The sequence below is a fragment of the Lissotriton vulgaris genome, chromosome 3_2 (genome assembly GCF_964263255.1).
Source record: "Lissotriton vulgaris chromosome 3_2, aLisVul1.2, whole genome shotgun sequence".
Taxonomy (NCBI): Eukaryota; Metazoa; Chordata; class Amphibia; order Caudata; family Salamandridae; genus Lissotriton; species Lissotriton vulgaris.
The window spans coordinates 258,571,345-258,588,343 of NC_141690.1; the positions used below are offsets into that span (position 1 = coordinate 258,571,345).

Below are 16,999 nucleotides of genomic sequence, written 5' to 3' on the forward strand. Positions count from 1 at the left end.
TTGCCCTTTGCCAGTGAGGCAGAGTAGCGCAGAAAGGCGGCTTACTGCGCTGCATTGTACCGCTATTTTATACATTTGTCCCAAGATCTTTTAAAGTTAGAGTGATATGAAGCCATTTGAAAAGCCTGCGTTCTACCTCCAAAAAAGGACTTAATCCATTAAAAACATTGCAGTGAATACCGATTTAGCCCGGACTCTTCAAAAAGGCCGTATGAGAGACCGTGTCAAAGGCCGCCGACAGACGAAGGAGGATGAGAGCAGCAGTGCTCCCTTCGTCCAGGATCGTATGGCTATCACTGCAGCAGCTGTACGTGCTATTTCAGGGCTAAAGGAGCACCTAAAACTCATTGAAATTCATTAAAATGTTATTTTCTTCAATGAAAGATATCTGCGTGTTTACCCACCCTTCCAGAATCTTAGGGCCATATTATCAAGAACGTCGAAAACATTATCGCCGCTTTAGTGGCAGGAAACTGCCACTAAAGCGGCGATAAGGGGCTTGATAGTATGCCCTAGAGAAGTCCAATAGAAGCCCAGGTTCTGGTGTGAAGGGCCACAAACCTGGACTTCTATTGTAATTCTCTAGGGCATATCAAGCCCCTTATCGCCGCTTTAGCGGCAGTTTCCTGCCAATAAAGCGGCGATAATATTATCGCCGTTCTTGATACTATGGCCCACAGTTTTAAAAAAAGGGCCAAGAAGTGGGGCAAGAGGACAGCCCAGGCTCTTTCTGTGATTGATGAGGAGTTGCTCAAAAGAAAGTCACCTCAATTGACCTATGCCAATGTGTTTCCATAATACCATTTGACTTTAGAGATAAAGCATTGCCCCAATCCCACTCTTTCCATTGTGAGGAAGAGGTAACCCCAATCAAGGCCGTCAAACCCCTTCTCAGCGTCTATGGAGACTGCTTGTGATTCTAAGGGGCTATTGTACATAACCAAAAGAAGATTGGCTTGTGTTCTCAGGCGGTCTTGTGAGGACCGTCAGTGCACAAACCCCACTTGAGGCTCATGTACAAGGAAGGCAGTTACACCGCATAGAGTCCAGCCCAACACCATTGCCAATATTTTAACCATGGTGTTGATCAGGGAGTTAGTGCGGCAGTTGTCACCTTCTAGAGAGTCTTTACCTTCATTTGCGACCAGAGTTATGAATGCTTTTATGGCAGTCTGCCCTAGGAAATCAAACATGTCCATCTCTTTGAAAGCCTCATCCAGCATGGGTACCAACAGTTCTATACCCGTTTTATAAAATTCAATGCGGAAACCATCCTCCCAATGGTATTTGCAAGTCGAGAAGCCCACGATTGCCTGAGAGATTTCTTCATTGGTGATCTCGCCCTTTAGTAGACGTCTTGCTTCTGGCGAAAGGGTGTGTAGTCACCTGCGTCTTATAAAGTCTTTTCTGACCAGAGTTATATCCTTCTGGTCCGATCTATATAGAGAGCTATCTTATGAAGGATTCAAGCTTCTATTTGTTGCGGTTGGCGGCAAGCAACGTACCCGTCTTCTCAATCCTCTCATAATGGTGGGATTTGAGCTTCATTAAGGCTCGCTGTGCTTGCGACATGAACAGTATATTCACGGAGAGTTTCATTCCCGTGGTGATCATGAAGCGGGGCAGAAGGGTTAGGGTGGACTGTGCCATAAGTTCTGTAACGGAGGATTCCAAGAGATTTAGCTCAAACTTACTGCTCATTTTAGCAAATGGAGAGTCTTTCAGCAATTGGTCCCTACCAGCTTGCCTTACTAGCCGCCCTCAGTAGGTGTGCTTGGGAAACAAAGTCCTTATTGGGCAGTCTATATGCATTGATGTGATCCTTATGGCCTTTTTATCCGTAGGGACTTTGTGTCTCTTAGCTAACATATGCCGCAACATTGCCAGTGGAAAGACATGTCTGAAGTCCAGCTTGGTGATGCTCTGAAGTCGCTTCCTTTAATAGGGAGAGATCTCGTAACAGGCTGTCTTTGTTTTGTTGGCAATGTGTTCCTTGAGGGCGAGGTTGGTGTTCAGGGTGAATCCAAGTGACCTGGCATTGGATGAGTAGGGACTTGAAGCCATCAAGGTTCATGTCATTGAGGAAGGTTTGTACTGCATCTTGTTTGTTCTTGGCAAATGACAGGAACTCTGCCATCGTTGGGTTGAGGTTCAGGAAGGTGTTGGACATCTAGATCTGGGTGATGTGCAGGCGATGTTTGAGGCATTAAATGCATGGACCAGAGGAAGCGTTCAAGAAGAGTTATTTTTTTGACGTGCTTTTAGGTCAGAATCCAGTAGTGTGTTCCTGAGGCAAAGGATTAGCTTAGCCATTTCTCCTCAATCTACCCACTATTATTCAGACAACTAGCCTGAAGGACTCTGGCTGTAGCATCATCTAGCTGTTCATTATCGGAGGCATATACCATGGTTGTGGACATAGCTGATGTGGAATGTGGCCCAGAAGCCTCTGTCAAGGATTTTAATACATCGACAACCCAGCCATTACTTTTGTCAGACATGGCAAGAGTGAGCATTCTGTGTATCATCAATTTTCACAAAAGAGGTAACTTTCAATTCTCATGTCTTTGATGTCCAGTCCATTAAGAATGAGAGTCCAGGAGCACACTCTGTTCTTCTTGGACCATGAGCTCTTCTTCCTGCCACTAGGTATGTTGCTTATATTTATTTATGTATTTATAAAGGTTTGTATAGCGCGAACATGACCATTGCAGGTGTCAAATCGCTTTACAAATAAGAGAATTTGAAAATGAGGTTCAGGATAAGATGAATATTAGAAACATCAACTCATTGCCTGGTTCAAGTTACATTCAGAAATATGTGAAGTCTTGTTCAAGTCTGACTTTTGTTTTAGATGTAAAGTGCATTTTTTGTAATTGTGATCAAAGTGATTTTTGTAAATGGCATGTTTATTTCCCAAGGACTGTAAATAATGTGCCTTACACAGAATTGTGGTCTGAATAATATGTTTAGATGTCTATGAAATATATACAAATATTATGAAGTCTAAAAAAACACAAGATTAAGGCAATTAAATGACTTGATCTTATGAAAAAAGTGTTGATGGAATAATTAAAGTCTGTGTTCATTTTACGTTTTTGGATTTAAAAGTAGCCCAACTCAGCTGGTTAAATTCCCAATCCCTTTGTATGTAACTTTTAGAAAGTGGGAATGTTCTTGCTTAACCATTCTGTGCCTCTGCTTGACTGTAGAATACACGTCTGGGTTGGCTGCTAGTTGGGCTCCTGTGCATTCACTCTAGACAGTCACACAAAGGGAGCTGAGGTGCGCCTTGCATAACCTAATGGGCCATCACCAGGCTGATGGGTCTTCCTTAGCTAGAGTGGTGATATGAGTTGTCAGTGACACCTGAATAGGGCTGTGCCTGTCCTCACACAAAGCGGTCTTCACCCCCCCCGCTGTGTGTCTGGAGCCAGGTCAGGGGAGGTTTGCTTACTTCAAAGGCAGAAAGGGGTATAGTATTTGACCTCTTACACTCCCAAATCAGAACACTTCTGGACTGAGGACATTCTGCCGGGCAGAAGCGCTCAATGCTGTACGAAGGGCTGCTACTCTGCCTTTTGCATTGTTGTGCTGGCCTGCTGCTTGCTGCTTCTGCCCTGGGAGTGAAAGGACTGGTCTTTACTTTCTGTATCCTGCTCCGAAGGTTCTCCAAGTGCTTGTGTGTGTTTGACTCCTGTTAAGAAGTCTCAGGGCCATCAAAGACATCACCTTCCAGCGCCTGGGCTCTTCTGCTGAGAGTCCAAACTTGCCAAGTGGTGCCAAATCCAGTTCCTGGGCCCTTGGAAGGGAAAGCTAGAGAACTGGACGGGAAAATCCATGCATTGACTCCCAGCATCTGTTTTTATAGGCACATCGCTACAAAGTTCAACGCATTGCCACTGCCACTACCATAGCATGGTCCCTGCTTGACAAAACCACTGGGGCTTACATTGAAGGCTCCAGCTTTCCATCGAAGTGCGTCAGAAGAACTGCGTGAGTTTCGAGCACCGCGTCACCAAAATCCATGACACACTGTTCCAACTCTTATGCACCACCTGCTTCATCGATGTGGAATTGATGTAGCACCTGCTATGCCACTGTGAAATCGATACGGTAAGGAACAGAGGCTGCGTGTCCGGAAACTGATGCATCACTTCCCATTCCAGTAAGGAGCCCATGCATCACCGCTCCTGACATTAAGGAATCGACACATGACCTCTCCTGCCTATCAGTAAGGAACCAGCGCATCACCTCCCCTGGCAGTAAGGAACCAACGAATCACCTCCTTTGAGAGTAAGGAACCGATGCATCACTTTGCTTTTCGTGCGCCTCACTTCCCCCACACCTTACACTGTCTTTGATTTTCGACGCATCCAAGGTACTTTGTGCTCAAAGAAATGCATCCATACATTTCTATGGACTGAACTTATTTGACTTTTAAATAGTGATATCTTTACCTATGTGTGTTGGATCTTTGTTGTTTTGGTCTTGTTTTATTCAAATAAATATTGGCTGTCTTTCTAAAGTAGTGTGGTGTCCTTTTGTAGTGTAGTGTGTGTACAAATGCTTTACACATTGGCTCCGAGATAAGCCTGACTGCTCATGCCAAGCTACCAACGGGGTGAGCAGGGGTTATTTTAGCTGTGTAATCCCCTTACCCTGACTAGAGTGGGGGTCCCTGCTTGGACAGGGTGCAAACCACTTCCAACTAGTGAACCATTTCTAAATCTAGTGAATGCCCAATTATTTGCATACTGAGAAACCCACAATCCCCCCAGTGTGCAAAACAGTGATTCAGTTTTCATCAAATGAGGATGCCGGCAGCGCCCGTCTTCTTCTTATGCAGAAGTCGATTCAAAGGGATGGGGCTCTCGGCTGCTTGTTGGGCCATGATGATTGTACATTGGGGGTTCCTGGAGCTGCTGTGGGTGGGGTATTAGGAGGGAGGTCTCCAGTGTGCTTCCCACGCCGATCCTCTCTTCAGTGTAGGTATTTTGGATAGCATAGCGGAACAACATGGAGGGTCTAGTGCTGTGCGGCTCCTCCAGCGGTTGGTGCAACCTGCTGCGGCGGCCACCTTTACACTGACCATATTAAGGTGCAGGGCAGAAGAAGGACTAGAGCAGGTCTTAGATCCTGCGGCCAGATATCTAACACATTACAACATGGCAGACATCTTTGAATGTCTGGCCTGCAGAGTGATGCAGATGGAATGTGAAGCATAACAGGACAGGAGTCTATAGAGAAAAGAAAGAAAAAAAGTGCAAAGCCTCAGGCAAGGGTGCAGAGCTCAGATGCCACTGTGGACACAACCGTCACCAGCAACTCATTTGGAGGCAGGTGAAAGTGTCACTGGCACGGGACCAGGTGAATGTGTCACTGGCATGGGACCGGGGCGTTCAGTTAGCCGTGCAGCTGAGGAGCCAGGTATAAACAGCCTGTAGTCCAGTCACCAAATAAAAACTGCAATATAATCCTCAGCTCCACCCCTTGTTTAATAATAAATAATGATGGAGATGTGGAGGGACAACAGACACAGAGGAAGGACTGATGCATATCTTAGGGCATGCTGACAAAGCTACCCAAAGCATTGCAACACAGCAGTCATCTTTATTTAGTTCTCTAAAAATCCTTCCGCCAGGGTTGGGACTTACAATGCTGAAGGCTGAGTCACGACCCCATTCCTTTCACATGAACCAAGGCCATCCTCGGTCAGCGGGGAAGTCTGGAGGAGGATTTCCGCTCTTACTTAATGCAAAGTATGAAATTGAAGCACCTATTAATTGGCACACCCCTTGCCATTTTGTGCACACAACACACACATACGTTTCAGATTTGTTCTAATTTATTTACACTTCTAGCACCATTTTTAAGACACAAAAGACACATATGTAACTGATGATTTGTACTTGTTTATTTACAAATTGATTGCTATCACAGTCTTGCTGCAAAAACAGGTGTTAATATCACCCCAGTAAAGTTACTTATTTTATCAACTTCAGAAAACTGTGTTGTCCACGAGATTTGTACATGGCCTTCAGGTTGTGTAAACATTTCAACCATATTTTTATCTATTTCTTTGTTTCCCAGTTCTGTATAGCACCACGTGAATATCAGCGCGCTTCACGCTAGCCACATACAATAGCATATTAGTAAAGAGGACGCGACAAATGTTGACAACATACTCAGGTCAGAGAGGACTCAGAGCCTGGGTTGGACTTTGGCAGACAGAGTGTTCTGTTGCAACCTTGATGGCTATCCTGCCCGCCTTATTACAAGTGCATTATATCCTGTGGGACTTGCAAGAAGGCCCTTGGTCAATATTCAATAAAGAAAATGTATAGTTATGCCACAAACTGGCTGAAAAGATCCATGTTGAACTGTTATCTGAATGTGAATACAGTGATTGAGTTCTGGGATCCAAAGATGCAAGATAATTCCAAGACGCTGCAACAGGACCATGAAGGATTAGTTTGCGCTTGGGCAATTTTGATTCTTGGAACTTCCAGATGTAAGGAGAACAGTAGGAACATTAACCCACTGAGCTATCTTAACTGCTTTATCTTTTGGGGAAATTGAACAGCGAGTACAATAGGCTTGCAAGTTAAGGCGCCCACTGTTATCCAGCAGAACCCAGCTTCCATTGCTAAATAGATGGCTTGGCTAATGTTTATGCTGCAGAACACTGTATGTAATCCCAGATCACAGCTTTGAAGATTCCGACAAGATAGCTCAGTGGGTTATGGACCTAAAACAAAGCACTACATGTGATCTGTAGGTCATGCATTTGAATTTCTGCAAAGCTTAATCAAACTTTCAAGGGTCTGAGGTTGGAGCAATGAATACCACAGAAATGGGTAGTAACTAACATAGCTGGAAGGCAGAAAGTTCTGCGGCAGCCCGTGGAATACAGTGGGCAAGTAATGACTGGCATAGCCCCTTTGCCCCATAATTCCAACGTTTCCCTATCTGTTTCTTCATGTTTAATGTTGAACATTCCACCCTCTGTAGTAGACCTGTTCTGATGGCATTATAACCCTTGTGCTTATGGCAGTTGTTAAATGCCCTCTACGCTGTCATTGGTAAGTTCCTGCCTGCAGTAGGAGTTGTAACTAAGGGAGACGACATTTAAGACTCTCTGCACTTTACTTCTGTTTACCAGTGGCGAAGTGCTTGTGCTGACACTTCAACAATGTCTGCTTTCTCTCATTCCACATGCTTTGCTCCCTTTGTTGTTGAACTTTGTTTGCCTTCATAGCAGATAAATGACTTTAGAGTTCTTGAGGGATCTTTCTAACTTGTGAACTGAGGCAGAGTGCATTGTGGGAGAGGCGTCATGGCGCCCAGCCGTACTCCAGTGCCTCTGACCCTTCATAGATTTACCAACCCAGAGCAAGGCTGAAGGGTAGGTATTGACTGTCCCTGCTCTGTGATTAAACAGGACTCAGACCCCCTATTCTCATCTGCACCTTTTACTCCTCTGTCTTCACCTGGGCAGGGCAGCCTCACACCAGGAGAGGGCAGTGTGAAAGTCCACCCGTGTTCTCACCACCAGAAGTGAGCTCCGATCACACACACCGCCGACCCAGAGAGAAGGGACTAACAGAAGTTATGGTCTCTGCACATCAAAGGGTGTCCTGTGGTCCCAGTGGCTAAAACACAGTGGGGCAGATTCACAATCCCCTCGCGCCACTTTTGCGTCATTTGTAACATGGGAAAGTGACGCAACAGTGGTGCAAGGGGACTGTAAATCTGCCTCATTGTGTATTCTGGAAAGACGCAGCCATCAACCTCCAGGATTCTCTGAACCACAGTGGACTTGCCCAAGGCCTCTGTGGCCACCACCCACAGCACATCACTTAACTAATAACACTTCAGAAATCTTTCAGCTGCATTAACAATGGACAAACAGTACATTTGTTAAATAAACGCAGACGCAGCTCTCTTCCAGGTGCTGGGATGTGAGGCAGTGTGCTCCAGCCCCCCCCCCCCTTACTGTTTAAAAAGGCTCCTGTGAACCTACAAGCTGACAAGCCTTGGAGCTCCCGTGTGCCCGGCGGGGTATAGACCGGACATTTGTGACAGCATGTCCAGAAACCCCAGAAGAGTCCTCTACTGATGACGGAATAATCCAGAGACACATCTGCCTAGAGAAAAAGCAACGACTGCACCAGCTTTGGTAAAAATGATGCTGAACTCTGACGGAAGCGAGAAATCCTGTACTAAACCAACCAGGATGCAAAGGGGTAATGGCGCTGGGATGTGAGGGAGTGTGCTCCTGGCCCCCTAGCCAGTGGCGTAACGAAACTTGAGGGGGCCCCCCTGCAAACTACATGGAGGGGCCCCCCTCCCATCATCCATGCCAGTCTAGAGCTGTCAGGCCAGCGACCGGCCATACTGCAGAGGATGCGGGGCGATTGTTACGCCACTGTCACCAATACAGCAGTGATAAGTAACACTGGATGGTGGAGTTAAAGGTTGGGCTTAGTCTGCCCGCAGGCTATCATAGGTGGTGGTCCATTCATTACAGGGTCCCTGCCATCAGTACGCCAGGGTAGTTTGCCCAATTATAGGTGGGTTTTCTGATGCAGACTCCTGTCATGATATACAACCTCGGGCCCACTCATCGTTCAGTTTTGACAAAAGTGCATCCACTGCTCCTTCTCGTTTCCGTTTTAAAACATTAGACAAAGCGACAATGCAGTATTTCAAAAGCAGATGTAACTACAAAGAGCACATTTTGATAATACATTTTTATTAGTAGACAATAGCAATCTTAAGAGGCATTGCAAAGCTTCATACACACTGTGACCCCAATTCCATCACAGTGTCTCTCTCTCTCTCTCTCTGTCAGTCAGTCTCCCTCTCTCTGTCAGTCTCTCTCTCAGTCAGTAAGTCTCTCTCTGTCAGTCCCTCTCTCTGTCAGTCTCTCTCTCTCTCAGTCTCTCTCTCTCAATCTCTCTCTCAGTCAGTCAATCTCTCTCTCTCTCTCTGTCAGTCTCTCTTTCAGTCAGTCTCTCTCCCTGTCAGTCCCTCTCTCTCTCAGACTCTCTCTCTCAGTTTCTCTCTCTCAGTCTCTCTCTCTGTCAGTCTTCCAGACAGTCTCTCTCTCTCTCCTCTGTCAGTCTCTCTCAGTCAGTCTCTCTCTCTCACAGTCATCCAGTCTCTCTCAGTGAGTCTCTCTCTCTCTCTCTCTGTCAGTGACTCTCTCTGTCAGTCAGTCTCTCTCTGTCAGTCTCTCTCTCTCTCTGTTGGTCAGTCTCTCTCTCTCTCTCTCTGTCGGTCAGTCTCTCTTTCTCTGTCAGTCTCCCAGTCTCTCTGTCAGTCAGTCTCTCTCTTTATGTCAGTCTCTCTCTCTCTGTCAGTCTCTCTCTGTCAGTCAGTCTCTTAGTCTCTCTCTCTCCTAGTCTCTCTCTCTGAGTCTGTCAGTCTCTCTCAGTCAGTCATTCTCTCTCTCTCGCAGTCAGCCAGTCTCTCTCAGTGAGTCTCTCTCTTTCTCAGTCATTGACTCTCTCTGTCAGTCTCTCTCTCCACTATCTCTCTCTACCCTGTTGCCACTCTCTCTGTCTCCACTCTCTCTCTCCACTCTCTCGCTCTCCACTCTCTCTCTCCACTCTCTCTCTCTCTCCACTCTCGCTCTCTCCACTCTCGCTCTCTCCACTCTCGCTCTCTCCACTCTTGCTCTCTCCACTCTTGCTCTCTCCACTCACTCTCTCTCTCTACTCACTCTCTCTCCACTCACTTTCTCTCTCCAATCTCTATACTCTTTTCACTCTCTCTTTCCACTCTCTCTCTCTCCACTGTCTCCCTCCACTTTCTCTCCCCTCTCTGTCTCCACTCTGTCTCCACTCTCTCACCACTCTCTTGCTACCCTCTCTTTCCACTCTCTCTCTCCACTCTCTCTCTCCACTCACTCTCTCCACTCTCTCTCTCCACTCTCTCTCTCCACTCTCACTCTCCAATTTCTTCACTCTCTCCGCTCTCTCTTTCCACTCTCTGACAACTCTGTCTCCACTCTCTCAATCTCTTTTCATTCACTTTCTCCACTCTCTCTCTCTCCAAGCTGTCCACTCTCTCTCTCTCTCTCTCCACTGCCGTTGGGACAGCAAACAAGGTGTATTGCTCTACCGTGGCACATTACTTTTAATAATTCCAAATATGACGATCAAGACCCAAGACGTCTTCAACAAATATAGCGATTTTTGCCATAAGACTCACTCAACCCTCTTTGCAGCGCAGCACCCTTTCCTTGATATCGCCCCTTCATTTATGGGAACTGCACACGTAGGCAGTGATTTCTTGACAAACACTTGTATTCCAGTTGCATCTAATGGTAACTTCTCAGATGTTTCTTCGGGCATCAGGCACTTTCTAACGACATTAAAAATTCTCAGCACAGAGAATCATTTTCAGAATTTGAATACAGAATCATTAAATAGATGTTTCTAAACAAGGATCAAAGTGACTTTATTTCCCATCCACAAAGTCACAGATTTATTAGAACACCGAGTACTGGAAAGAAACCCCAGGGCCACTTGCAGCCCCCCCTGAAAGCAATCAGCTCCGTCTCCGGGTTTTGACAACTAATGATAGGTTGTCACTGAGTGTGCAGGGGCCATTACCTCGACAGCTGCTAAGACAGCTCAGCCGGTTGAGCACTTGCTACTGAGGTCTGTAAGTGACCTGAAGGTCACAGCTTCCAAGCCGGTCAGGCCGGACTCAGCCTTTCATGCGGAAGGGGAGCAGCACAACTGCTCCCTTGGAGGGGAGCGCCCCATATCTGGTGAATGCTGCATGCACGTGCTGCGTCGGTGTAGGGTACACTACACACCAGCCGGTCTGCACCTCAAGTCTTTAATCATCACAATGTGAAACGCGAGGTTAAATTAGGGGGGCGGCAGACCAGAGTGCCCGGGCCGGGTGCCCTGCATCAGAGTCAGACAGAGGTGGCACCTGGCAGCACGACTGCACCATTCTACCCTCCCAATTCTGCCCCCATGACAACACATCGTCTTCTACCTGGTTGAATCTCTGGTCCCGTGGACACTTACCCTGGCTGTACTTCTTCACGGACACCCGAACTTACACTTCAGGGGTACACGTCACGTCCTCCGACCTCAATGCAAGCGTTCCACCTCACACAACCTTCCTACCCGCACAGACATCCAACGCCGCGCCAGTGCCACTCACCATCTCCCTCCCCCCAGCCCATTACCAACCCCTGGTCTTTTGGAATGATAGCGATACCTTCCAGAGTTCAGACACCCGTCACCCACCACCCCCTGGGCCCCTGCCTTCCAATCCAACTACTGCTGCTCCCCTCCACATTTGATTTTACTTCACGAACCGATTAACAAGTGTTCTCCTCTAATGGAACGGTACCACACCTCACAGACGCCCATATATATGCCCCGTTCGCCCTAAGCCATTGAATTAATTGCCCATTCAAAGTTCTACCAGTCCTGAGCTCTACTAATACGCACAGCGCACACACCCAGAGCGCAAGGCTAGCCAGGCAGGACAGGGCAGGGGCCGGGGCCGGGCAATTTCAATCAGGATTAGAAGGCCCCGCAGGTCAGTGTCACAGGGACAAACTTACTTACATTCGGACAGTCTGTCTGAGCGGTGGGCGGCGGGCCTGGCTGGCTTTCTCTTGTTCTAATCTCTTCTCTTCTTGTCTTGACGACGGGCGGCTTGGGTTTGGCCTGGTTCGGTGGGCGGGCTATGCGCGCCCCTGGCCCCTGATGTCACACCTTGTGTTCGCGCCGCCGGCGATTGCGCATGTGCTGTGCCGAGTGCCGACAAATGTAATGAGGGCATCATTGGTCACTACTCACGACACCAGCCAGCATGACTTGCCCCCAGCCCTCTCCCCCCTCCCCCACACCCCCACACCCAACGTGCATAAGTGGCGGAATTGAAAGTGAAAGAAAGTCAGGACTGGACAGGACCGACTGGGAGTAAACAAGTGTGTGTGCGCATCCACAGTCTGTCCCGCCGCCTGATTCATCAATCGATTCGGCATTTATAATATTTGCATCAGACTCAGAGTGACTGTGCCCGGGGTGCCGTGCCACTGTGACTGGCCCGCCCTGCCAGCATCAGACAGAGGAGGCGGCTGACAGAGTGCCTCACTCACACGGGCCCCGGCCGAACCCCCACCAATTCGGACTTGACTTGACTCTCGGGGCGCGGGGGCGGGGCCCGCCCAGCACCATTTCGAAGTCTGACTCGGCCCGCCCGCGGCGCGCACAATAACATTTAATTCGAATTAATGTGCTTACAGTCACTCACTGACTCCCAGGGCCCCGGCGGCCGGGCCGGGGGCGGGGCCCCGGCCCGGCCGCACCATTTAAAAAACTAAAGACGGAGACTCACAGGGGCCCCGGCCGGGGCCCCCGCCACGCGCCGCCACCATTTCAAACTCGCAAGGGCCCGGCCCGGGGCCCACGCTGTGCACCATTTTTTCACAGCCTACTGTGTGTGCAAGCAGCATGTATTATACGTGAGGGGCCCCTGCGGGGCCCCCGGAGCCAGTGGCCCTCGCGAGGCCCCCCCGCAATGCGGGGGCTGCGGGGCCTTGTGTTACGCCCCTGCCCCTTGCAGGTCTCTTCCAGAGCTGACCTAAACATCCATCTTACACCCTAGCCCGTGAGTAATACATCAACACCTTCTGGCTTAAGCATTGCACAACAACCCCCCAAAAACACCAACATACACCTTAAAATACCACAAGTGAAACTCTCTATCGCACAAGAGTTGCTGTTAACAATCCAATAGCAATTGTTCACTTTTATCCAAATTGCTTTACATGGAACATGTTTTTATATGCAACTATTAATATCTAATCGAAACTCCTTCTTTTAGCAGCAAGGAAAGATGAAAAGCTGAGTCGACCTTGCCTACATTGAAAAGCGTGATCTGCAGATCATGAATAGAACTCAACAATGAGTGTGCCAATTGCTTAAGCTTTGTGACTCATAATTCAGATAATTTCTCCATTTATTGTGGATTTGTGTTTCTGATTTGTGAGTGACGCATTGCTGACGTGAGGGATAAGGCTCCAGGGCCAGCTCTCCGGTGATGCTGCACCACTCGGCTTCCTCCCTGTTTTTCTGAGTGCCTTCTTCTGCTTTTGTCTCATTTTTTTTACTGCTTTCTTCTTTCTTCCTCCTTTTTTTCTGAGTGCTTTCTCCTCCCTTTACCTAATTTTTTACTGCTTCTGCATCCTCCCCCCTGTTTTTCTGAGTGCTTATACTCCTGTTTTTCCCTCGTTTTTGCTGCTTCCTCTTTCCTGTTTTTCTGAGTGCTTTTGCCTCGTCTTTCACTGCTTTTGTTTTCCTTTTCCCCATTTCTCTGTGTGCTTTCTCCTGCTTTTGCCAAATTTTTTACCCCTTTCATCCCCCTTTACCTATTTTGTGGAGTACTTTCACTAGCTTTTGCCTAGTTTTTCACAGCTTTCGAATTCCTTTTCCCCGTTTTTCCCAGTGCCTTCTCCTGCTTTTGCCTAATTTTTTATTGCTTTCTTCGTCATCTCCTCAATTTTTCTGAGTGCTTTTTCCTGCCCAATTTTTGACAGCTTTTTCCTTCCTTCCTCCCTCCCTGTTTTTCTGAGCACTTTCTCCTGCCTTTGCCTCATCTTTTACTGCTTTCTCCATCCTTTCCCTCATTTTCTTGAGAGCTTTCACCTGCTTCTGCCTACTTGTATTTTACTGCTTTCTTCTATCTTCCCACCTGTAGTTTTTCTGAGTGCTTTCTCCAGCTTTTGCCTTGTTATTCACTGCTTTCTCCTTCCTTTCCTCCAGTTTTTAGTTTTTGTTTGCACACCGCTTCCGCTGTGCGTGTGAAATCTATTGTATTCAATATATCTTAAAAGGGACTTACTTCCCGCCTTCTCTTTTTATTGGTCGGTTTGCTTGCCACGTTACTTTTCTTTAGTTTTATTGGTTGTAGCCTTTTTCTCCCTTCTGTATTTTCCTTATCAGATTCACGTGGCCCAAGTACTCATTTCCATCCGCTGTGGAGACTGGGACATTTTTCTTTTTCAGCCTCTTTCTGTTTCGTACTTTCTCACGACTTGTCAGTGCCCATTTTGAATCAGCTTCTCACGTGCGGCATGTGATAAATCCTCCCTATCCCTAGCCCCGTAGACACAGCCAGTCTTTCTTAAAATCAGTTTGCAGCCTAGCTGTTGCTGAAGGCAGCCCGCGCTCTCAGAGCTCCAAGCCACTCTGATGACAGCCCTGGCTGAGGCGAGGTGGCAGCTAGGCATCGATAAGGCTTAAAGTGCTCTGTGTCCTCCAGGGTCAGCCATTAGCCTTCCTCGAATGGATGCACGGTATCCTGCACCGGGTTGGAAAGTCTGAGATTTACACACCTCACCACTGACCGGAGCTGGACATGGTTCTTGGCCATGAGCGCCAGGGGAAAGCCTGCAGAGGTCTGACTGCAGAATGGAGTTAACTTCAGCACATACATATTTCAGGTCAAGGCACTGGAGCAGAATCAATAGAGCACCTAGACTTGCAATGAACGCTTAAAATACTCCAATGTCATTAACATAGTTGAACGTGAAGCAAGGGCAATTGGAGCACGTGAGACATCATGTTTAGTCCACAATAAACTGGGTCAAGAACTCCCATGCATTTATTATATTTAGCAACAATGATGTTTACATGGTACTCTGTCCTGCCAGTTCTTTGGCGATTTCAACAAGCGCAGCCACTCTGTATCTCCCATCGCGCCCAGTTCTTTCAACTTCTTACTACCGTTCCCTCGTTTTGGTGGGAGCTGTATTTTTGAACACCGCTTTTATATAAAAATTATTTTTACCTTGGCTTCCTTTATTGCATGACTAGTCCTAATTTCTACTCATACCTTGGCCAGTATGGCTCGTTACCACTCCTTTGACACATTTTGCAACACAAACACAGTCCAACATGGCCGTAATTTGCAGTAGTTTCTCAACACAGTCTTTTCCTTTAGTCCACTCTTTATTTCTAAACTTTTGCTCATCACATGCATGAGGGTTTGACAGCATCCTGTTTCTATGCTTAAGAAGCTGCACTGCCTTGAGAGACCTTGTTTTCAAGTACTTAGCTCTGGAGATTTATTTTTATTACCACTGAGTTTTGTCTCTGTTTCTTAGCGTTAGTGCTAAGGGTTATTTTATTTAAGACATACAGGTGGGAGCTTATCATTGACTCCTCACTTCATCTGCTGACAAACATCAAAAGCTATTGCCAGCACATTCTTTACGTTCAGCAGACGCAGCTATTGACTAACTGGATGTCATGTTATACCTTCAGCCAGGTATAGCTCTGAATGCCATTAAGCGCACAACTGCTCATCAAGCAACAACTTACAACAAAAAACAGCTTAGTGTTAACCCCTTCAGTACTCCCGTCGGCCAACGGCTGTCGCGAGCACTAACTGGCTAGTGCTGCGCATGTCCGTTGGCCGACGCGGCCCCGCCCATTCTTTAAAATTTGCACTGCGGTTAATAAAATAGGCACAACCTAATGCATTTACCAATGCTGGTTCTAAGTGCTTTCTTCTGCTTTTGCCCTGTTTTTCACTGCTTTTTCCTTCCTCTTCCCATTTTTTTCTGAGTGCTTTCTCCTGCTTTTGCCTCATTTTTCACTACTTTATCAGCGAAGCATATAGCAACTCCAACGTCTTGAGACCCTCATGGTGATTTACTGCGCTTTATAATCCCTGATTGATTGACTGATGTAAGGTGTTGCAGTGAAAGGTGCAGTAGAACTCCTTCCAGAAGAGTGCGTGCTCAGTTTGAGGTCTTCAGTCTGAGCTAAGGGAGGTCCGGGGTCTGAAGCGTTGACTTGGATCAGAAGGTCACTGATGAGGTATGGCTGCATTGACATCCAGCTTTGCTTGGACGCTGAAATAATATTCCCGCCATGGCCCAGGGTAGAAACAACTGAAATTTCTTTTCACATGCATCTGTGAAAACATCTCAAGAGGAAGCTATTTTCACTGGAAGTCACATTTAAATCAGTGCTTAATTTGAGCCGGTGGTTTCCTGTGCTAGGCACCGGCACTTAATTGTCAACACCAGGGCTTGTAACAGTCTGCCACATGGTGGCGCTGTCTGTCTGATATAAAAGATGACCACAACAACAGTTGTTTATTCATTAAATATAAATTAAAAAGGAATATTGACTGCCGCCAAAGCCATTCTTATAGATTTGGTGGCCTGGAATAGTCACACTTGTAAGAGTGTGATGGTTAGTAGCTGTGTTGCTACGGCCATTAGCAGTGCTGGGATGGGCAATGTGTGGTGCCAGCTTCAGTGGTCCCCTGATAAGGCCCCGGGCACGTATATTTTTACAAATTAGGCACTGACAGAAAAGCACCCAGGCCAAACATTTCCAATGGATATCACCAGCAGACTTTGTTACTGTAAACTCCATCTTCTGAGACTTTTGGTCAGTCACTGATGAATTCACACTAAGAACTACTTTCAGAAAGTGAAGACACCCCGAACTCAGAGATACTGATACACCAATAAACACACCCAATCCAACACCTATGGTGAAACACAACAAATTGCTACTCACAAACAGACACCAAACACTCACAGACAATGACACCCAGACCTTCACAATTACCCCTAGCAGATGAGGTCATGTCCAGGGCACACTTGCTACTATTCCATCACTTAGTGGTCTTTGGTGTCGCTGAGGCCAGTCGCCCGCTCACAGGCGTCCCAGAGTTTAGTGGCCAGGGCCATGTCTCTCGCCTCTTCGCTCGGCAGGACGAGCGAGCAATCGCTATCGAAGTACTTCCCAGAGATCCTGGACACGTCCTCGGCGACCGCGCAGTAGATGGTGCTCGATGCTCCTTCCTCAGGTGACTGCAAGACAAGGCATTTCCCAGTTACTACTGTTACATTGATTCATTTATTGTTCTTTTTTAATGTTTCCATTTGAGTTTACTTTATAGCAACATCAGATTCTAACAAAGTATAAGAGTA

The 16,999-nt window shown here is 47.2% G+C and overlaps 1 protein-coding gene across 2 annotated transcripts in view; it reads right to left on the reverse strand.

The window, feature by feature from the left end:
* Positions 1-13,643: 13,643 nt before the first annotated feature.
* The window catches only part of LOC147725631 (retinol dehydrogenase 12-like), a 112,320-nt gene continuing 108,964 nt past the window's right edge, over positions 13,644-16,999 (reverse strand). Inside the window, exons 6-7 of one of the 2 annotated variants that reach the window (XR_015309796.1) lie at positions 16,102-16,879; positions 13,644-16,023 (exon numbers count right to left, since the gene is read on the reverse strand). Coding sequence is in view for 1 of the 2 variants with exons in the window: in XM_086964324.1 (XP_086820450.1) it covers positions 16,685-16,879 (195 nt within the window). In the remaining variant the exon portion in view is untranslated. Of the gene's footprint in view, positions 16,880-16,999 lie in introns of both variants that reach the window. The other variant, XM_086964324.1, reaches the window with a different exon arrangement.